The sequence below is a fragment of the Erigeron canadensis genome, chromosome 2 (genome assembly GCF_010389155.1).
Source record: "Erigeron canadensis isolate Cc75 chromosome 2, C_canadensis_v1, whole genome shotgun sequence".
Classification (NCBI taxonomy): Eukaryota; Viridiplantae; Streptophyta; class Magnoliopsida; order Asterales; family Asteraceae; genus Erigeron; species Erigeron canadensis.
In genome coordinates, this window is record NC_057762.1 from 10,132,456 (window position 1) to 10,155,727 (window position 23,272).

The 23,272-nt window shown below is 35.4% G+C and overlaps 2 protein-coding genes and 1 pseudogene across 2 annotated transcripts; 1 reads left to right on the forward strand and 2 right to left on the reverse strand.

The window, feature by feature from the left end:
- Window positions 1–448: 448 nt before the first annotated feature.
- On the reverse strand, window positions 449–2,836 carry LOC122589721 (annotated as a pseudogene).
- A 13,034-nt stretch (window positions 2,837–15,870) lies between these two features.
- On the forward strand, window positions 15,871–19,173 carry LOC122587460 (ankyrin repeat domain-containing protein, chloroplastic). The gene is made up of 7 exons (XM_043759639.1): window positions 15,871–16,719; window positions 17,158–17,234; window positions 17,517–17,615; window positions 17,733–17,831; window positions 17,982–18,080; window positions 18,178–18,276; window positions 18,777–19,173. Exons 1-7 carry the CDS (start codon window positions 15,984–15,986, stop codon window positions 18,894–18,896), a joined length of 1,329 nt encoding a protein of 442 aa, XP_043615574.1. The 5' UTR covers window positions 15,871–15,983; the 3' UTR covers window positions 18,897–19,173.
- A 485-nt stretch (window positions 19,174–19,658) lies between these two features.
- Window positions 19,659–20,628, reverse strand: LOC122590053 (EG45-like domain containing protein). The gene is made up of 3 exons (XM_043762386.1): window positions 20,512–20,628; window positions 20,012–20,294; window positions 19,659–19,903 (listed from the first exon to the last, which is right to left on the reverse strand). The coding sequence occupies exons 1-3, from the start codon at window positions 20,624–20,626 to the stop codon at window positions 19,897–19,899; spliced, it is 405 nt and encodes a 134-aa protein (XP_043618321.1). The 5' UTR covers window positions 20,627–20,628; the 3' UTR covers window positions 19,659–19,896.
- Between the last annotated feature and the right edge of the window lie 2,644 nt (window positions 20,629–23,272).

Sequence of the window (23,272 nt, forward strand, 5' to 3'; positions counted from 1 at the left end):
AAGTAAGTTTTGATTAAAATTTGTATTTTGTGAACGGTTTTCCTACATATATTACATAGTTGTATGCAATCCATAACACAAATATTTGTTAGCGCGCGTCTTCTAGGCTTTCTAACATTCTTTTTACTAACGCTTTTTGTTGTTGGGAAAGTGTAAGCCAGTAGAAGCTCATTCCAAATATCAGTAACTCCGGGAAGGCACCAATGTGTACAATCAGAAGAACGTCATGGGTTCCTCTTTGTCGTGGGTTCCTCTTTTGCTCGTCAGTTAAGGGACACCATAATCTTCTATGGACAGTAGGGTGTGCAATCTTCTATGGTTGCAATTTAACTTATGCAAACTCGTATGATGTTAACCCAGCTGCCAAATTAAAAGATATTATTTTAAAATACTTTGAACCTGCATTTTCCTTATTATACATGACAGTTATAACGTGATCCACATAACATTAGTAAGCATATATTAAATCTAAAAATAGGAGCTAGCATTACATATATATACAAAATGTGAACATAAAAGTTAAAGTTCTAAACGAAGATAGAGAAGGATGAGTAAATTGAAATAGTACTTTGTATTATGCATATGTAAATGTTGCAAATGGTCAGGTAATTTATATTTTAGGATATGTAACAAAAATGGTTATAAAATTCAACCATTGGAATTTATATTTCAGCATATGCCCCACATCATAAAAACTTAATCCCCAACCCTAATTCTTTATGTTCCAGTGAGTGCTATTTGTGTAAAAAAAAAATATGGAATTTAAAAGTTGGGATGAAGAGTAGAAAAGGTTGAAGATTGCTAACGGTTTATGTAAGTGTTTAGAATGAATAGGTAAAATTCTGGTTAGTATAGGAAAAAATCTTGGCGTAAAAAAACGAAGACTTGGTATTTCAGTTAGTCGTCTATCAAATGCAACTCATACGACACCAAAGCACCCATTTTTCTTTTTTTTTCTTTTTTTCGTTAACCTGCCAGTTTTGCAATTTCGTATTATCTGAACACTTCAACAATGTGTTTCAAACTGGTTCTGCCAATAACTTATCAAGACCTGCAAGTGTCTCAAAAACCTCTGTTGTTCTATGATTTCTTTCATCCTCTGCCCCAAATGTATGAAATACACTATCAACCTTGATCGAACTAAATCCAAACTGCTTCTTGATACTTTTCCTTACCATCACCTTCCTCACCGCTGCAGCATCTTTCAATCGGCCACCATCTCCATATATCTTAGCCAAAGTTACATATCTGCCACCACTGTTTGGATCCAAGAGAAACAATTTCTCTGCAACAACTTCAGCAAGTTCAATATTATTATGCATTTTGCATGCACCAAGAAGGGCGCCATAGACATTAGTCCCTGGTGACATAGGCATTGATTTAATAAACTCAACTGCCTCCATAAGCAAACCAGCTCTCCCAAATAGATCAACCATACAAGCGTAATGCTCATGACCTTTCTCGACACCATACTCTTCCATCTGTTTGAAGATTTCACGCCCTCTTGTAACTAGCCCTGCATGACTACATGTGGATAACAAGCATAAAAACACAACCCCGTCTGGATGTAATCCATCTTTCAAGAATCTTGAGAAAAGATCAAGCGCTTCTTGTGGGTTGCCGTGCATTCCATAGCCCCTCATCATAGCAGTCCACACAATGATGTTTTGTTTCGACATATAGTCAAATATACGACGTGCATAATCTAAATGACCACAGTTTCCATACATAGCAATAAGACCACTCCCCACCATAGCGTCATTTTCCAATCCTGTTTTTATGGTGAAACAATGGATCCAAAACCCAATCCGAATCTCAGCTGCTTGAGCACAAGCAGGCAGAACACTAACAATCGTGGCATGATCCGGCGTGCTAAACAATTCATCATGTAGCAAACTATAAAAAAACTCAAGAGCTTCAATAACATAACCATTACTCACACATCCTGAAATCATGGTATTCCAACTAACAACATCCTTAAGCGGAATCTCATCAAACACCCTTCCACACGCCTCAATTGCTCGACACTTTACATATAACGAAACAAGAGCATTCCCAACAAACACATCTAAACAGAACCCACATTTCACGACACGCCCATGAATAACACGACCCGTCATTCCATCTTTCTCAACACCACACGCTTTTAACACAAACGTAAACGTGTACTTATCCAAAACCACACCTCGTTCCAACATCTCCTTAAACACATCCAACGCTTCATTAGACAAACCCGAATTGGCATAACCTTGAATCATCGTGTTCCACATTACAATATCTCGCTCAGGCATATGATCAAACACCTTACGTGCGTCTTTCGTGTATAACGTACCCAGGTCGGAATACACTCCAATAAGCTTAGACCCGATAAAAACATTCTGGGCATAACCTGCAGTGATTATCTTAGCATGAATTTTGTTAATACATGTTACATTATTTTGAAAGTGTGTTAACATTCGGTTTATTTCATGTGAATCGTTTTTCGATACAAATAATGTATTGGAAGCAAAACTAGACTTTGTTGTTATGATTCTAACAAGTGTATTCCCATGTTTTGGGATCCGCAAAGTGGAAAGATCCCGTAAATAAGATTTTGGTATCTTTTGTAGCATTTTTCTTCCAAAATTGCAAAAAAGAAAAAAAGATATTTGGTTATATTTTTAAGATTTTGTTTTCTGAATTCGATCTTTTGAAAAATTGAAAACCCAGTTCGATCAGGAAGAAATCAAATGTGAATTCCGGAGAGAACACATAGCGGTAGGTCCTCCTCGGCTCCTCAGGCTCAAAGAGGGTTTTCAGGTTTTTTGGGCTCAAAAACTCTGTCATGACTCATGAACACACTTGAACAGTCATGTTTTGAGTTTTGACTGGGTTTCGGTACATAAAAATAAAATAAAAAATTACCATCAAAAAAGTTGCGAAAAAATTTTAAAAGTCAAAGTTAATTAATATACAGTATTTTTCAAAAACGTTCTCTTAAGGGAACTCACCAGGTTTATAGAGGCGGTGCGGCTACCCGAAAGACAAAATCGCTCTACACAGAGGGAGGAACATTTTTTATGTAAACAAACCTACAATATCTAATGGTATACATACGATATAAGAGAAAAGTTATTCAGTACAAGGATTTAAAAAAGTACAAAAAGTACAAGGTATTTTCCTCTTTTTTCTTCCTTCTTCCTTCCATCTCCGACCACCACCACCATGATCATCTCCGACAACCACTATGATCCTCCGGCGACGGCGACCATCTCCGGCGAGAGTTACACATGTGTAACTAACTTACACATATGTAAGTACAACTTTTTTTTTTTAGCATTTTAGAGTCTAAAATTTCTAGGTTATTTCCTTCGCAAGACAATCACCACCAGCCACCATCATCTCCGACCACCCCAACCACGGCGCCGGCGCCGGCATCAAGGGCTTCGCCCGTACCGTAGCAAACCGTCACCATCTCTTGGATCGCCGCCCATCAAATCCATACGATTCCCATATGCGTCCCTTGACGTTCAGCTTAGAACGGATGAGGGTCTCTGGCCCGTACCGTATCCACCCGAAAACGAACCTGATTCTCGCCGGAAAGTTAACTTACACATGTGTAAGTTGTAGTTACACATGTGTAAGTCTCGCCGGAGATGGTCGCCGTCGCCGGAGAATCATGGTGGTGGTCAGAGATGATAATGGTGGTGGTGGTGGTGGTGGTCGGAGACGGAAGGAACAAGCATATGTAAGTTAACTTAGACATGTACTTTTTGTACTTTTTTAAATGTTTGTACTATAAATAACTCACCCCTACGATATAATAGTATATATGTACGAATGAAATCTATCTAAAATGAATAAAATATATTCAAAAGGAATTAAATCTTTGGAAAAGAATAAAATCTATCCAAAAGGAATTAAATCTTTGGAAAAGAATAAAATTAGAATAAAATATATCCAAAAGAAAAAAAATCTTTAGAAAAGAATAAAATTTATCCAAAAAGAATAAAATCTATCCAAAAGTTATAATCTTTGGAAATGAATAAAATCGGAATAAAATCTATACAAAATGAATAAAATCTTTCCAAAGATTTCGGACATTCACTATAAATAGTGACAGCAGACGAGATGGAAAGACAAGAGGAAAGGAACAAGAAAACTCCATCAGAGAGAATACTTAAACTCCCATCTCTCTAAACATTGTTAACACAGTCACTACCCTCAAAAGATTGGATGGCGTAAAACCGTATACATAATACGGTTACCAATAGGGAATCGTCACCCAAATATCTTAATCTTCCTCACACTCCCCCATTCTAGGTAGCATGGGACCCACATAACTCTCTTTATTTATATAATGATATTAGATTACATACTCCCCGAACCGTAGGTGTTAATCGACGTATCATCAAATTCACACCTTGTACTCCGAACTGGCCCAAAAGCTGAAAGACCTTTCCCCCCAACCCTTACCCACAGAGGTCGATCCCTTGATCGTTGAGCCACGAAACTCTGATTCGGGTGACATGAACCCAGGAAGAACCAAAGATAACTTGTTTATCGAAAGCGATAGCACAGACCAAGCAAGAGCTCGTACCACCTTGGGTGCTGCGGTGCCCCTGAAAGGAAAAATCACGCCAAATACCGACTTTTACCATGAGCCTTTTGTATTCAAAGAGCCAGATAGAGACGTTAGATACTTGGTGGCTTCACCTTTCATAAAGCGAATCCGTGACTATAACATGCCTGATGGCCTAAAAGTCCCAACCAACCTGCATCCATATGACAGGACAACTGATCCCGATGATCACCTCACAGTGTTTATGGGAACAATGGATGTGCACAAGCTACCAGAACCAGCATTGTGTAGATTTTTTCATATCGCACTATGCGGAGCAGCAAGATTCTGGTATGATAACCTAGCACATGGAAGCATCGATGGCTTCCACCAGTTAATAGACAAATTTAGAGCAAACTTTCTTCAGTAAAGAAGGTTTCAGAAAACTCAAGCAGAAATCTTGGGTATAAGACAGAGACCTGAGGAATCATTAAAAGACTATGTAGATCGATTAGCAAAGAAACGCTACATATGGCAGATTGTTCGGATGCCATGGTATGCGGGGCTTTTATCAGTGGTCTTCGCCCTGGAAGACTATTCAAAGATCTTATCGCCCGACCACCGACGTCTTTGGAAGACCTTTTTATTCAAACCAAGAACTTCATACGAGCGGAAGATGCTAATAATGAAAATCGCTTGCGTGATCCTCGACGTCAAAGTCATGATTCGAAGCTACATGCAACATATCGAGACCTCCCTAGGAGGCAGAGAGAAGAATGTTTTCAGACCTTCCCCTAGGCACAACGATCGACCATACCTTTCACGAGACACTTTTACTGCCCTCATAAAGACTCCTGCAGAAATACTAGCAACCGCAGAAGGAAAAATGCTATTACGACCACCGCCGAAAATGTTCACACCAGCGAATAAAAGAGATCGCACGAAATACTGCGACTTTCATGAAGATCATGGCCATGACGCTAACGATTGCATAGATCTTCGAAAAGAAATTGAAGCATGCATCCGAAATGGAAGAATGGCTCACCTAGCCAAAGAAGCGAAGGCTTATAACCACGGACAAGCAAACAAACCCTCAGGGTCTGCTGGCACCCGTTTTCCACAACTCGAATGGAACCAAAACATTGGCGACAACACGAGAACCAAGAATGAAATACATATGATTCAACATACGTGCAAAAACGTCGCATTCTCTATAGTACAAATTCCAGATATCACCTTTTCCAATGAAGACCCGATACCCAAACATTGCACAGGTGACGACCCATTAATAGTCAAGGCAGTTATTGGCACTACACAAATTCACCGGATATATGTTGACGGAGGCAGTTCAGCTGAAATCATGTATAAACATTGTTTCGAGCAGCTCACTGCAGAGGAAAAGGCAACAATGCGGCCACCGACAGCACCACTTGTTGGATTTGCTGGTCAAGTATCATGGCCTTTAGGCACGATTATCCTACCAGTTACCTTATATGATTATCGTGGTGAAATGAGCAAGACAATAAAAACCAACTTCATGATAATCAGGGCCCCTTTACCCTACAACGTCATTTTAGGATGCCCAGGAATAAGGAAATTTGGCGTAGTAGCATCCACCCTACATTCAATCATGAAGTTATCCACGGAACATGGCATTGCCATCGTTAGGGGTGAACCACTCCAACACCGCACTTGTAACCAAGTTTCTAGGAAAAGAGACCATCCAGATTCATCCTGTCGTACGGGGGATACGGAGAAATTAATAATCAACGAGTCATCTCCAAAACAAGCAGTTTCCATATCTACAAACCTTCCAAGAACCCTCAAACAACAACTCTATGAATTCTTATGTTCCAACAAAGATGTCTTTGCTTGGACGCCCGCAGATATGACTGGTGTACCTCGAGAGCTGGCAGAACATAAGCTTAATGTTCATCCCCGAACGTTTCCGGTTTGGCAAAAGAAACGTGTACTTGCAAAAGAGAGAAATGAGGCCATAACCGCAGAGGTCACAAAATTGGTCGAGGCACGGATTTTAAGGGCTGTGTTTTTTCCTAAGTGGGTATCCAACCCCGTCATGGTAAAAAAGGTAGATGGTACATGGCGAATGTGCATCGATTTTACAAACTTGAACAAAGCTTGTCCAAAAGACAGTTACCCATTACTAGAAATTGATCAGAAAATATAATCTCTTGAGTGATATAAGTTGAAGTGTTTCCTCGATGCATATAAAGGTTATCACCAGATACGTATGGCAAAAGAGGATGAGGAAAAAACATCTTTCCACACCGAACACGGGACTTTTTGTTATGAGAAAATGCCATTTGGACTAAAAAATGAAGGTGCCATGTACCAACGATTAATGGACAACATTTTTTCTAACCAACTGGGTCGAAACATTGAAATATATGTAGATGATATGGTGGTGAAATCCTGATATGAAGGCAACTTAATTTCAGACATTTGACACGTTGCGCAAGGCTAACATGAAATTAAATCCAGGAAAATGCACATTTGGCATGGAAAGCGGAAAATTTTTAGGGTACATGGTCACTAATGAGGTGATACAAGCTAATCCAGAAAAGATTCAAGCAATAGTTAACATGGCATCCCCAAATACTTTGCAAGATGTCCAAGCTTTAAATGGGAGATTAGCAGCACTAGGACGTTTCTTAGCAAAGTCTGCAGAAAGAGCCCTACCATTTTTCAAAACTCTCAATGGTTGTTTAAATAAAAAAGATTTCAAATGGAGCACAGAAGCAGAAGCAGCATTTCAAGAACTTAAAGCACACCTTCAATCCCTGCCGGCATTAACAGCTCCACGGCCAGGTGAAACATTAATCCTTTACCTAGCAGCTACAGAAGAAGTTGTTAGTGCGGTTCTCTTAGCAGAACGTCAGAATACTTAAAAGCTTATATACTTTATCAGTCGCGCTCTCCAGGGACCAAAAATAAACTATGCAAATCTGGAAAATTTGGCTCTATCTCTGGTACACACTGCACGTAGGCTACGTAGATATTTTCAAGCACACACAATATGTGTTATGACCGATCAACCAATCAGACAGGTCCTCCTCAAGCCTAAAAATTCTGGACGACTGGCTAAATGGGCAATCGAATTAGGGGAACACGAGATCATATACAAGCCATGCACCGCATTAAAAGGACAAATATTGGCAGATTTTTTAGCAGAAGCGCCAACTGTCACCACCAGCAAGCCACAAGAGACAGATCACCAATCAAGCAGATCTCCTAACACGACATGGACTCTATTCACAGATGGGGCCTCCAGCATCGACGGATCCGGAGCAGGGTTGATTTTAACTGATCCAGTTAGTCAAGAAATAACTTATGCTCTCCGCTTTAACTTCAGAACCTCAAACAATGAAGCCGGATATGAAGCTCTGATTTCGGGTCTTCAGCTAGCAATTCAGATGGAAACAAAACATATGCATGCATATACTGACTCTTTGTTAATTGTCAACCAGGTAAACGGGGATTACGTGGCTAGGGAAGGAGTCATGCAGAAGTACTTGAAAAAAGTGACAGATCTAAGAAAATCTTTCGATACATTCACAATAACACAAGTTCTTAGGTCAAAAAACAAGAGAGCAGACGCCCTCAGCAAACTGGCATCTTCCTCAGTTAGTCATTTAACAAAGAATGTTTTGGTAGAAGTTGTCCCAACAAGAAGCATAGAAGTCAAACTAGTCAACTCAACCGAAAAAACAAACAGCTGGATGGATCCGATCATAGATTACTTGAAAAATGGGAACTTGCCGACTGATACAAATGAAGCACGGAAAATAAGAATCAAAGCGCCATAGTACTCAATAAAGCAAGATATATTGTACAAAAAAAGCTATTTGACTCTATGGTTGCGATATGTAACATCCAAAAAAGCTGACTACGTTTTGCGAGAAGCGCACTTTGGATCATGCGGGGCACACGCTAGAGCACGAAGCATTGCACAAAAAGCAGCAAGGCTAGGATATTTTTGGCCGACAATGTACCGCGATGTAACAAAGATTGTCGACAATTGTGATAATTGCCAATGACATGCTCCTATCATACGTCCACCCCAACACGACTTGACAAGTATTTCAAGTCCATGGTCGTTCTATCAATGGGGAATTGATATCGTGGGACCATTCCCAGAAGCACCAGGAAAAGTGAAATTCTTGGTAGTCGCAATCGACTATTTTACTAAATTGGCAGAAGCTAAGCCACTAGCAACAATAACTGGACATAAAATACTCAAGTTCATATGGCGCAACATCGTATGTCGTTATGGAATTCCAGGAGTTATCATCAGTGACAACGGCAAGCAATTTGCGAATAACCCATTTCGGGAGTGGTGTGAAGAGCTTAAAATAAGACAACAATTCACTTCAGTCGCACATCCACAAGCCAACGGTCAAACAATGGTAACTAACCGCACCATCCTACAAGGCCTCAAAACAAGGCTAAACAAGGCAAAAGGACAATGGGTAGAGGAATTACGAAATGTCTTATGGGCATACAGAACCACAGCGAAAACAGCCTCCGGTTGCACTCCCTTCAGTCTTGTATATGGCTCAGAAGCAGTATTACCACCAGAAATAGGCCTTCCCACTTACCGTATCAGCCACTTTGACCAAACTACAAATGACACAAACTTACTCCTTAATCTCGATTTGGTGGAAGAACGACGTGAGATGGCAGCAATACTCAATGCCAAATACAAAACGCAAATAGAAAGATACTATAACAGCAGAGTGAAATACAAACATCTCAAAGTTGGGGACTTCGTCCTAAGGAAAAACGAAGCAAGCAAAAAAGAAGGGCTAAAGAAATTAGATCTAAATTGGGAAGGTCCATATCAAATAATCAGCATCAAAGGCCCGGGAACATACACCATAGCAAATTTGAAAGGACAGATGATCCCGCGCATGTGGCATATCAGTAACTTACGCAAGTTCCACTTTTAAGTTGTCCAAGAGACAAATAATATTTTTAAACCATCCCTGGGTATTACTATTCATAACCCAATAAATAAAAGGGTGGTCCTAATTGTTGATATGTATTTCACACACATCTACCATGTAAATCTTTATTCAATAAAGACTCCTACGGGATTATAATAAGATGTCGACAAGCACATGCGAAAAAGCCTGACATTAAAGGGTGAGAATACCGTAAAATACACGATAAATGTATCAATGCTATACAGTATTCTGTATATGAATATTATAACATTATGTACGAAAGATGTATAATGAAACAAGAGAATTCTACATTTAAGTATAACGCCATTCACAATAATTGTATTGATTAATAGTAATAATCAATACTGATTACGAAAACGTTTTGAATACTAAATAAAAATATATACATAAATAATAATGATATAAAAAAATATATAAATAATAAATATATAAATATATAAATAAATAAGATAAACAAATAAATAATAATAATAATAATAATAATAATAATAATGGTATGTGGTCCTTATTTCAAGTTGTACAATCATCTCTCACAAATATAATATGTGGGATGTAGTCTTTTTCATTGGTATCGAAAGAAATTACTCGTAAAAGTTTCCAATATTGGAGTACCATTAAATATGGTTCCCGTCTATGATGTTGAGAGTCACCTGACATTTCAGCACACATACACTAAATTTCAAAGTTGATTTTGAAAAACACTATGAAGACCCCATAATACAGCTAGGCATGGCAACTTTTTATATATACATGAGGTTTGCAAAATAGTTACTGAGACAGAAGTATGTCAACGATATTTGGTACTCCTAGCTACTAACGTCTTTTGCATCTTGATAGAAGTTAAAACACTATAACAAATAACCATGTAAGAATAAGAAACGAAAATAACTTCCATAACATAACCAAATATTTTACATAGGAGGCATACATGGTTGCTACTTAGTGAATATATCACGTATTTTATAAAGCCGAAACTTGCAAAATCTCACTAATGGGAAAAGTGGACTGGTAAAGCCCTAAAGGAGAACTTGCAAGACATTACAGCAGCAACTACAAAGTCCCAGATAGCCGTTAAGTGAAGCGACTTCCGATCAACTGGCGGAGGTATATAATCTCTTGATCCATGTTATATATTTGAACCCGTTGTCTCTCCTTTTCAGAAGAGAGCCAACTATTCTCTTGACGTGACACTCCAAGATCCTCTTCGGGGGAGGAGACCATGCTACGAAGCTCCAGATTTTCACGTTCGAGCACATTGTGTTGATGAGTTATCCTTTCCAAACGGCAACTAAGATCATAGTTAATCTGAGTGACTTCTTGGTATCGCCTTTTGGACCATGATGCATGGGACACATAATCATTAGGGTCAACTGGCTCTTCTTTAATGTTGAAATTTTGAAGCGAGCCAAAAACCAAATCCGATGGGCCTTCGAGGTTCAACGGATTGGAATCCACAGGCGACGGTGAGATTGGCGCGAAAGGCATATCCTGTGGGTTCGCTTCATTCTGCATATCATAATAGAAACTATTAGTAGGTCATAAATATATATATGAAGTACAAGTTATGAAATTTAAAGAGATGATATATGTGAGTTACATAAATCCATCGAGAAGTATAAATAGTAATATAAAGGTTTTAGGGACAGTTAATAAAATCCCATACTACAAACATAAAAAAAAAAAAAAAGAAGTGGGAAATTGCATGACCTAGTTGGTCTCCATGATATAAAACAAAAAGAGATTACAAATAGTGGGGGTAAACTAATGGTCAGTATATATACACTCAAGCCAATCATTACGGCTATATGTAGCTCTTAAAGGTGTCATAAAATTATTACAGATGTCATACATGAAGTGACTTATAGCAATGCTTACTAATGCAACCTACATGGCGACGTGTAAATTATGACACAATATTAAGGATGAGTATTACTGCTCTCTTCCAAATGGTTGGTAAACCAAATATATCCGAAAATATAGCCACATGTGGCTATTCCTTCTTACGTGTGAGCTCCCCCTTTTCTAACTTTTCAGCCCGATAAGAAAGATAAATGAATAAAAGGAGTTGGGGTTTTGGGCTTCATTTCGGTCCAGCAGTAAGTTAACACCATGTTTCCCAGAATTAGGGGGCTTAATATATATTTTTATCAATTCATATGTCAAAAATATATAAATTTTTATCATATTAATTAGGGGGCTTAATTGTATACATACGATATAATAGTATATGTACGAATGAAATCTATCCAAAAAGAATAAGTATGCAATCCTATCTGTGCAAATTTCCCAATAGCACAAATAAAAAGTAAAATACAAATAAGAGTTATGACATTCAATCTCATATTGCAAAAAATCCAAGAATTTCTGGGAAGGAATAAAATCTTTAGAAAGGAATAAAATCTATCCAAAAGGAATAAAATCTTTGAAAAAGAATAAAATCAGAATAAAATCTATCTAAAAGAAATAAAATCTTTGGAAAGGAATAAAATCTATCCAAAAGGAATAAAATCGGAATAAAATCTTTCCAAAGGAATAAAATCTTTGAAAATGAATAGAATCGGAATAAAATCTATACAAAAGGAATAAAATCTTTCCAAAGATTTCGGACATTCACTATAAATAGTGACAGCAGTCGAGATGGAAAGACAAGAGAAAAGGAACAAGAAAACTCCATCAGAGAGAATACTTAAACTCTCATCTCTCAAAACATTGTTAACACAGTCACTACCCTCAAAGGATTGGATTGCGTAAAAACGTATACATAATACGGTTACCAGTAGAGAATCGTCACCCAAATATCTTAATCTTCCTCACACTCCCCCATGCTAGGTGGCATGGGACCCACATAACTCTCTTTATTTATATAATGATATTAGATTACATACTCCCCGAACCGTAGGTGTTAATCGACGTATCATCAATATCTATAAACAAACCTACATCATTTTTTATGTAAACAAATTAAATTGATGTAATTTAATTTTGTAGTTTAGATTTACGTTTGTTAGTATTATACCTAACGATAAAAGTCATAGCTCTACCACTTGATATGTGATAAGTTAATTAAAGAGAAAAATCCATAAAAAAGGTAACTTTTTAATCAAATTTCCTAAGAAATGGAACCTATTTAGTTTTCGTTTATTAAAAGGATTCCATTTCCAAAAATTTCTCAATAAGGGGGAGATCTTGAGTTTTTAACGCCAACCATCCGTTAAGTGTGTCGTTTCCATCATCAGAACTTCTTCCAAGACATCGGCATGAATATTTTCACATGGATCACAATCTACACTATATAATAAGAAGATCGATCATTTCAGTTTTCACCCATCTCTACATCTCTCCCATATTTGTCCAGTTTTAGTCACTTCTTGCGAACTTGATCAAAAAAGACACAAAAACTGCTCTAAAATATGTGAACTTATTAAACCGTAAAACAACATTATACTATAATTAATATTAACAATCAAACTGGAATAATAAGACTCATTTATAACCACATTACTCTCAAATGACAGAATATTGAGGGTTAATTTTATAACAAAATTTTCAAATCCCACGTTTATAAATAAAGGTATAAGTTTTATAATATTTTAATAGTAGTAACTAATAAGATAGATAGAAACGATAGTGTTTTTCCTTAAGATTGGAACGTAGACACTTTCTGGGATTTTAATCAGTTAGTGCTGTGGTAGCGTAGGTTTTTTTTGGGTACTTGCAAGAGGCATTTTGGTTATAGTAGCTATATGATCATGTATATGGTTACATATGTGAAAACAAGAATTGTATGTACATTATTAAAATATATTTGCCTAAACATAATATATAATTTTATTTATGTGGGCCAAATAAATGACAACAAGTCGTTATATACTAGCCAAGTCGACTATATATGTTATAAATATATATATATATGCTTATGACCGGTTTGGGTTGGCAGTGAAATAACCCAATTTTCTGATAAGCCCTAACTCCTGGGTGTTATAAAAGGTTCTTTCTCATTAAAGTTGAGGGACATTCTCAACATGAAAGACACTTTATTTCTATCAAAAAGAAAATTACTCTCACTTCACTACAGCAATGTCTGCAATTGATCATATCATATCAAAAACATCCTTCTAGGATATCAAAAATCAAGATGTTTCTATCCTAAGACAACCATCCTCACCTTAGACTCGCGAAGAGTTTGTTAGGTTTGCACTGTATCGGGAGATGTGATGGTTGTCACGGCTAAACCTCATCGTGATTGATCCCGACGATCTGTGCTCAAACATTGGCGCCATCCGTGATTGAGCCTGACGATCCGTGCTCAAACATTCGTTTATCAGGATATATTACTCTATTTAGTTGTTTAGATAATGCCAATTCGGACACTATTTCTTGCTATTGAAGCACTTTTATTCAATATAATGACCGGTGACTGTTTTCCAGCGATGGCTCACGGCGGCAGAGTGGTAGCCGGCCGAAATCTTCAAGGGGGAGAGAGAGGTATGATGGGGTTTCCAGGTGTAAGGTTATGTCATTTTTTTTAATGACGTGTCACTTAACAGAAGGCTAGCGTTCAAAATTAACGATATTTTCCTTTTTGAAAAATTTTTAGAAACGTAATCCTTTTAATAAACGAAAACTAAATAGGTTCTTTTTTTAGGAAATTTGAATAAATATGTTACCTTATATGGTTTTTTCCCATAATTAAAAATAATGATACTATTATCATTTCCCTTTTGTAAGGCACTCTTAAAAGAGGTAAGTATAAACGATTTCGGTACATTAAAATTTGTAATTTGTAAGGTCGGTCCTTATAGTATGTCTAAGCCCACGTCCGACGCTGGTTGACGCGAAGGAGCTCAAAGACGCAGGTAGCAAAGGTGGCCTCCAATGGTGTGTCTGGGGTTTTGTTCTATACTTAAATGTGCATCCAAGCTTGAGAGTGGGGCCCAAATTCGTGGTTTCCTTTGAAAAATAAAAAAATGATGAAATTTTTGTTGTCCCATATTTTTTTCTGGGGAAAGAGATAAGGGCGCGGAGCCTTTTTGTGGTAAAAAGTGAATGAGAAGTATATATAGTAATAAATTAATATCAATTTTCGTTTTAACCTTTGGACTTTACTATATTTACAAAATAATTATTCGAGTTTTGCGGTACTTCTAACTCCATAACTTATATATATAGATATTTATTAAAAATAGTATAATATTTATATTATTATTAAAATAGTGTAAATTAATAAACTTATATACAAATTTTTAATCATATTAAAAATTATTTAATATAAAAAAGTAAATAATAAAATAATGAATGATTAGTAGAAGAAGTGAGAAAGAAGTGGGTAGTATAAGTAGGGAGTGTTCTAAAAAAGATAAAGCTGATGAATAATGGAAGAAGTGTGAACGTGAGTAATATAAGGAGGGACCTAATACGAAATTTAAAAGATAATTTTTTATATATAAAATACTAATTTTAATGCATGTAATAGTTCATGGTCATTAGTTTTTCTTTTCATTTTAAAAAAAGTGAGAGTGTTAACGAAAAACTCAATTTTGACCGACCTATAAATTATATCTTAAACTTATTTTTTTACTAAATTTATGTATATTTATTTAACTTTGAACTTGTAAAAATTGGTTGAAGTATCTTTTACACCGTTTTTACCGACAAGGAATTTGCCTAATGGTAAGGCAAACACTTGGTGACCTTAAGATCTCAGGTTTGATCCCTGCTGAGCATAAAAAAGAATTCTTTTAGGGTACCCATTACTAATGAAGCCTAGACCCATATGTAAAGTTTAAATACGCGGATTCGGTTCATTCGGGTGCCCAGATCATGTGAGGATTAGGATGGAGGTATTTTACCGACATCATATGGCTATACAAGGTGGGTCAATAGGTATGCATTTGTGATACCGGGGCTAGGGTTCCCCTCATTATCCTTTTACTTTTACACCATTTTTTTATATAAAAAAAATCTATAAAAAAATACCATTGTGAATACTCTAACCAAAATAACTATTTGAGATCAAATTTTGACTCCGCCCCATATTATCACCATCATCTAATCCATCCACCAAAATAGCTATTTAAAATCAAATTCATCCATTAAAACAAGTTTGAATTCTATGGAGGGAGAAAAGTTTTATCTCAACTAATTGTTATGGTTTGGAACAGTTTAGTTGGGGGTTTCTCCTTCTACTAAATATTAAGGGTAAAAAGGTTCTCTAATACGGATCCGATTAAAACAACGTAAGTTAGATCTCCCTTTACAAGCAAATAATTCATACTTTAAAAAAAATATAAAAAATAAAAATAAAAACCAATTTTTTCCATAGTGACTTAGAAAAAAGAAAAATGAAAAAAGAGAAAACATTTCTCATATCATCATCATCATCGTTGTCGTTACAAGTTCATCCATTAAGTCACCACCGGTGAGGAGAAGAGAAGAAAAGAGAATTCAAGAAAATTATGTCCATATTAAACCACCACTCCGCCACCACGCTCTTCTCCCACCTTTCAATAACACCCACCTCATCTAAAACCCCCCAAAACCACTCCCACCCATCTTTCTTCTTTTTCCAAATCAAATCCCCACCACCACCCCTTCACTCCTTCACTCTCCACTGTCACAACCCACAACAACAATTACAACTTTTTGAAGAAGATGACGATGAAGAAGAGCAAGTTCTTGGAGACTGTTTAGTTTTCGAAGAAGGCATTTTCCAAGAAGACCACCACCACCATCACCACCCTCCTATCCAACAACATTTTCAAAATAAAGTTGTCAAATCTGAGGATTTAATACCTCCAAAATGGAAAGATGTTCAGGCGGAAATCAATATCACCAAAAAAGAAAGAAGAAAAATGGCCCAGGAAATGGAATTTGGGAGTAAGTTACAGAAGAAAAAACAAGGTTTGAAACCAATCCCAATTGGTTACTCGAGTCATAAAGAATATAAAGCTGCTAAATTGAGGGAATTAAACCCTGTTGTGTTGGATAATCCGGATACCCTTTTGGTGGAAAGTGATAATAATGATAATGAGGATGAAAGCGAAATCGAAAATGAGGGTGGTGTTAGTAGTAGTAGTAGTAGAGTGGTACCTAGGAACCCGAAAATGGCGGTGTATGGAAGGAGTTTGGATGATATTTCGAGGTTTTTGAACTCGGGTTTGTATGACCCTGAGGCTGCTAAAGATCCCCAAGGTGAGTTTTTTTCTTTTTTCTTTTAGCATTCGAATTGTGGATTCGGTATTTTGTTGGAATTTCTACGTTTTTTTGTTCTTTCGTGTTAATTGTATGTTATGAATTTTGTTGCTTTGTTATGTTTTTGTGGGTATTTTAGATGTGTAATGTAAGTTAGCAAACAAGTAACTCCATTGGTGCTTTACGGTATTAAGGTGTTATATTTAAGTCTAAAATTACTTAAATGATATTGTTTTCAGAATTGATGATGTATGTGTGTGCTCGTATCGATATAAGATATGTCATTCGGGTTTTAGGAAGTGGGTATTACAATACATTTTAAATTAGAAAATATTGTTTGTTAGAGTGCATATGTATCATGGAAATTTTAGTCTCTTTTTTTATTCATGGTATATAACTTGGGTTTCGATATAATTGCGTTGTTATAATCTTGACTAGGTGCACGTAAGTTATTTACAAAGGATGAGAAGGTCCTTATGAATAGGCGGGTTCCTGATTTGGAAGCTGTCACCTCAGTAAGTTCCCTGTTACACCTTACTTGTTCGAGTATCTCCTTAGATATCTGAAATACCCTTTGATAGAGAAGCGTTGAAGGGATCTTGTCAACCCACTTCAATTTTATAAATCTATTATGTAGTTAAGATAATGGACAAAAAAATAATTTAAGATGACAACTTCCCCAAAGAAGAAGATGCTGTTCTGGTAGAATGTCTCAAAAAGAAATTGGTGCAAGGTACATGAGATGGAATTGAGGGGAGTACTAAATTTTGAGTTTGTGTTGATGTTTGTTTCAACAGCGGAAATGGCAACCTTTACATACTCTTGCAGCATCCGGAGAATTTTACCTAGTTGACAATTTGATGAAATTCAGTGGAGATATCAACGTTCCTAACCATGTAAAAGTTTCCTTATTCCTTGGTTATTGCTATTCTGAATTGTGAAATTATGTGAAGTGATAGTCTTTAAATCATGCTTTAGTATTAGTTTTTTAGTTTAAATTGGTTTATGTGCAGGAGGGGCTTACAGCAATTCATAAAGCAATACTTGGCAAAAAGCAAGCCATCTGTAATTATCTACTTAGAAATTCAGCCAACCCATTTGTTCGTGACAAAGTAAGCATGGGCATATTTCATTATCTAATGCAGATCAGATAACAATGTATCTTGCTATTGTTTTTTTTGGAAAGGAATGATATATACTTGGATATAGAACTTCAAATAATGCCCTGGTGCGTTGTGATTTTGCTTTTTCCGCTGCAACAGGAAGGCGCTACTCTCATGCATTATGCAGTACGCACGGCGTCAACTCAAATGATAAAAGTCCTTTTACTATATAACGTGGATATTAACCTCCAGGACAATGTATGTTGAATTATTATGTTGTTGATTACTTTATGGGCATCACCTGTGTTTATTTGTCATTCATTTGATCTAACCTTGTTTTTAAAATCTATTTCAGGATGGGTGGACCCCACTGCATCTAGCTGTTCAAGCCCGTAGAACTGATTTGGTGAGGCTACTGTTGATCAAGAAAGCCGATAAGACCCTAAAAAACCAAGTACTTGCTTTCCTCTGAACTTGTTTGACTTTTGTGTAATGGCTGCAATTTCGACCCGTTTATTTATGAAAGAGTCCATTCGAGTATTGTATTAACTTAGGTCAAAAGTGTAAATTAATCGAATTAGCTAAAAGGGAAAGTAAGCAGGTTAAATGAGTTGAAAGGATACAAAGTCACCCAAAGTATATTTTTAATGCCTTAAACTTTGTCAATCATTTTACTAAAAAACCTCCAAGTCACTCTATCATTTTTAGAACAACCCTACATTATTGTTATTGAAACATAATAATTTTTGCAATCAAATTTGACGCACTACTTATGTAAAAACACACAATAATTGTTTTGGGTTAACCCATCCTGGCATGTTTTGACTGGCACCAAAATTACCCTCTTTGACCCATTCTCTGACCCACCCATTTTGCCATTTCAGATGTGTTTGCCTGTGCAAGATCATATTTGATCAGATATTTAGCCTAAGATGTCATTTATAATGTGTCTAGGATGGATTGAGCCCGTTGGATCTTTGCCTTTATAGTGGAAGAGATACACGAACTTATGAGTTGATCAGGCTGCTGAAACTGCCACCGAAACCACGTAAATATGCTCAGCTTATGGAATAGCAGCTTACTCATGGTTCATCGCCAACGCCATCCCATCAAGACAAATTTCAATTGGTCGACAAATAGCCAGACCCTAGCGACTTGGAATCAGATTAATAGAAGGCTAATTTGCTGTTCTCTGAGACCATGCATGACACAGGTAATCTAAATATGTGTACAAATGTGAATGGATCAACTTCTGTTTGCAGCACAGCCATATCAATAGCATGTTTTGTATGTAGCAATTAGCTGGTGTTTGTAAAACTTTGATGTTTATATTGAATCCCTTTCTTTAATATATGTACAAGCCTACGCTGTGCAGCAATTTTATACGATGGTATTCATCAATCTTAATGAGGATAATCATACGAAGAAGGAACTATCAAAGTACAAAAGTCTTATTTGCTCTATAGGCTTACATGGCTCTGATTGAGTCTAAATATTTGGCCCTTATGACTTTGATCATTAATCACAAATCGAACCAACCAATTCTGTTAGCAAACACTTCCTACCGACTCTTTTTTTGGCATTATCCTCATAAAATGCAAAGTGACTTCATTCCGATCTCGTGGCCTATCATTTTTCACACGGCCATAGCCATCTACGATGTATATATTATAGGCTATAACCATGAACTTATTTTGTTTACATGCTGTATGCTTTTTTATTTTAACACATTTATAGGCTTGAAAATATTCTCAAGCATTTGAGGTAGTAAGAAGCTAGATGTGTTAAAAGTTTGCATTGGACAGTAGATTGTTGATTAAGTTGACATAGGTGAGATTTAAAGAACTCATTTTCATGATGAAAATATAACAGCAACATCAAGAATTTTACAATGCATTCCTAATAGGAATTGAAACAAGACATTAAAGAGAAACTTAACACCAATATGAAATTTAATACTAGTTTGAAACTGCTAGATCTGCTGTTCGTCATCTGACTTACAGTACGTATAAGGCTTATTAGACACCCTTGAGACGGGTATCTAATAGGTAGCGTTTATGATATTTATTCTTCTTCACAACCTGTACAATGTCAACACTCAACAGTTACGTACAATTCAAAAGTTCATATGTATAAATAAGAACAGTGTAGACCTAGTAAACTATATATGTGAAAATGTTCACACTTACTGTTGGTAAGAAATCTGAATCCCTCCCGCATCTGGATCAGCAATGATAGAAAACGCTTCGTTAGCCAAATCAAGATTACCCTGGCAACCTGGAGGCGGGCAGAAGTCGGTGATCATTACCGTCACTGTTGGGTTGTCATTACAAGGGTGTGGGGTACCTAGATTGGTTCCCCCAGTACAAGTCACTTGGAAATACTTTCCGCAAACAGCTCCACCATCCCACAAATCTTCATTAGCAGCAGCTATCATAACTCCCTTATCTTCAAACCCATAGCATGCTGAAGCTGTGATCGTTAACCAACATGCATTTAAAATAAGGATCTTGCTAATGATAGTTGTATTTTTATAATAAAATTCAGGGTGGACTTTTGATATAGAAAATATAATTTTTTTTATGGCTGTAGTTAGGATTATCCTGGTTAGAATAAAGAAGATATACGTATCAAAAGAAAAAAATGTAATTCATGTAATATAATATATGCGTGCATTGGTGTAATTTACGTAAGTATGGAGGGACGTTGATGGTTCCGATCCCTGAATCAGACAATGCTTGAAACCCGAAACTGAGAAGGGTTGTAACTATGAGAATGGTAGTGTATTTCCTTACTGATGCCATTGAAATTTGATGTTGCAATAAGCTAGTGAAATGGACAGTTATTTATAAGTGTTAAAAGTAATAAAAGTATAACAAGTGGGTTCGTAGTAATTGGTAAATATTTGGAATGATGCAACACATTGTACAAATGTCGTGATCCATACAAAGAACAAGGAGAAAACGTTAAACATAATGTTGGACGATGAATGTGATATAAACAACAAATCCGGTGACACAATTTATGTTTGTCCTCTTTCCATTTTGGTGAAAGGGTGGAAATCGGCAACACGACCTGTACGTGATACAACATAAAAGTAAACGGGTTTGCATTTGGGAATTGGGATAAATGGGCTTGGGTTATAAGTAGATTGATACGACTAATACGTTTAATAAATAGGCTAGAATTTTGGTTGGTCTTTTAAACCTTTTTACAACCTGCCAACTTATTTTTAACTCTTTTTAGATAAGTTTCAGAAATGTGCATCTTAGGAAAAAAGACCCTAACCCGTGGTCCAAAGAACATGAAAGCATAAAGAAACAGAGCCCGATTGCAAGACGTCATGTGAATGAACATGTTTGAATTGTGGCCAAATGGGTCTGGGTCCTAAATTGGTTGACACGACAAACACGTTTGCTAAATTGGATGGGTTTGGGGTCAATAAACACCCTATTTACGACACACCAACTTATCTAAACTTATCAATCAGAGAGCAAAACATTATAAGTTCGTTACTTTTAATTTGTTTTGTAAACGACTAAACGAGTTGACATGATTAATGTATATGTTGAAACTGGTTTGTGTTTGGTTCGACTTTTGAATTTAAATAAAAGAATACGATATGTTAACTTGATAACGAAAAAAGTTGATGGTCTATTATAGAAAACGGATACATCTAATTTACTTTATAAATTATTTTTTGAGGAATGCTACAGTTACAAATAAATGATTATAACCAAAGTTTATTAACTGACATGGACCAATCATATATGGAGAGAGAACCAAGAAAGAAAAAATCATAAGTTATTTATTGGTGTCAACTCAGTCTATAAAGATTGTTTGTAGATATAGCATTTCTCTTATTTTAAAAGGGTTGAACATAACCCCGGGATTATGGTTAAGTTTTTAGTTAATTTATAAATACTCTGTACCTTGAATATAATCAAATATATATATATCAAAGATAAATATCAAAATAATAAATAACAAAACATTAACAAAAAAATTTTTAAAAATAAACCCTTTTGTAGTAGAAGAAAAAAACATAATCAAACTACAATTGACAACAAATTAAATTAAAAGAGATGAAAAATAACAATAACATAACAATTCAATATCAAATAAAAAACAAACATGAACAAAATACCAAAAATAAAATTAAAGTGATATAAATAAAACTGTATGTTTTTTTTTTTTTGAGAAATTTATGAAACTTGATTTGTTTATTAGCGATAGGAATGAGAAGAATAATATGAATGAAAAAGATTAATAAAAATTTAGATAGTATATATTATAATTCCTTGAAAAGGTTATTGAATGGTAATTGTGTACACACACATATATATATGTATTGGGAGAGTTTTAAGGGTATTATAAATTTTTAAAATTTTTATAAAAAAAAATTTGATAGAAAAAGAGTTAGGATAAAGTTTTAAATATAATTATCTATTTATTAAGTAAATAAAAAAAATATAAAAAAGAGGAGAGACCTGGAGTAATTAAGAAATAGTTTTAGGCTTAAAAAGACTTTAAGAGGTGTCAAGTATACCTCAACATCTTTTTTTCATTATAGTATAAATATATAGATAATCAAAATACAATATTTTTATGCTAAGTTTAAACATATTAATCTAAGACTACGTAAATTATTAATTATTTACCATATTTTTTATCGAACATTTCATTTACTTTTTGTGTTTAAGTCAATATGCTTTATGACACATGTATATATAATTAATATTTTGGAAGACAAAGTTATGACACTTTTATTTCACAAATAGAGCTTTTTCAAAAGTAGAACCATTTCCTCCATACGTATGGTATAGGTACGACTGTACGACTTATCTTTTAATTCTGGTACGACTGTACGAGTAAAAAGGTGTTCAATAAAAATGCAGCTAGATTTTGAGGAAAACTATTTTAAGTTATGTACCCTTTAATCAATATATTAAAAACTATTTTTTAGTTGAACGGAATAAATAACAAAAATCAATGTTTTAAAAATCAGTATTTTAATCGTAGAGTGTGGTTATTTTTTTAGGTGTTACCGTAAAATAGCGGCCGATATGGCTGATTTAGGTTAATTGAATTGAATTGAATTTATTTATAAAATTTTATTAAACTTGTTATAATTTGACAAAAATAGTCAAAACAATTATAATCCACTCAAAAATAATACCAAATGGTTATTTTATAACAAAAATACAAGTTTTAAAGTTTACAAATAACAAAAAAAATAACATTAAAGAATCATAAAAACAACTTTTTAAAAAATTCAAATATAAAAAAAAATAAAATAAAATATCAGAACGGTAATGTTAGAAAAATATCAGATAAACTGGCCAGTGAAAATACCGGACAAAATACTGAGATAGTTCCGGTACCGACATTACCGGTAATACCAATTAGTATATATACCAATATTAAAAACATTGATAAAAATTGATTGC

Coding starts and splice junctions, on each gene's coding strand:
- LOC122587460 (XM_043759639.1), top strand. CDS start 15,984: ATGTCCATATTAAACCACCACTCCGCCACCACGCTCTTCTCCCACCTT. Junction 17,832..17,981: donor ACCCATTTGTTCGTGACAAA/GTAAGCATGGGC, acceptor CCGCTGCAACAG/GAAGGCGCTACTCTCATGCA. Junction 18,081..18,177: donor ATATTAACCTCCAGGACAAT/GTATGTTGAATT, acceptor AATCTATTTCAG/GATGGGTGGACCCCACTGCA.
- LOC122590053 (XM_043762386.1), bottom strand. CDS start 20,626: ATGGCATCAGTAAGGAAATACACTACCATTCTCATAGTTACAACCCTT. Junction 20,295..20,511: donor CAACGTCCCTCCATACTTAC/GTAAATTACACC, acceptor TAACGATCACAG/CTTCAGCATGCTATGGGTTT.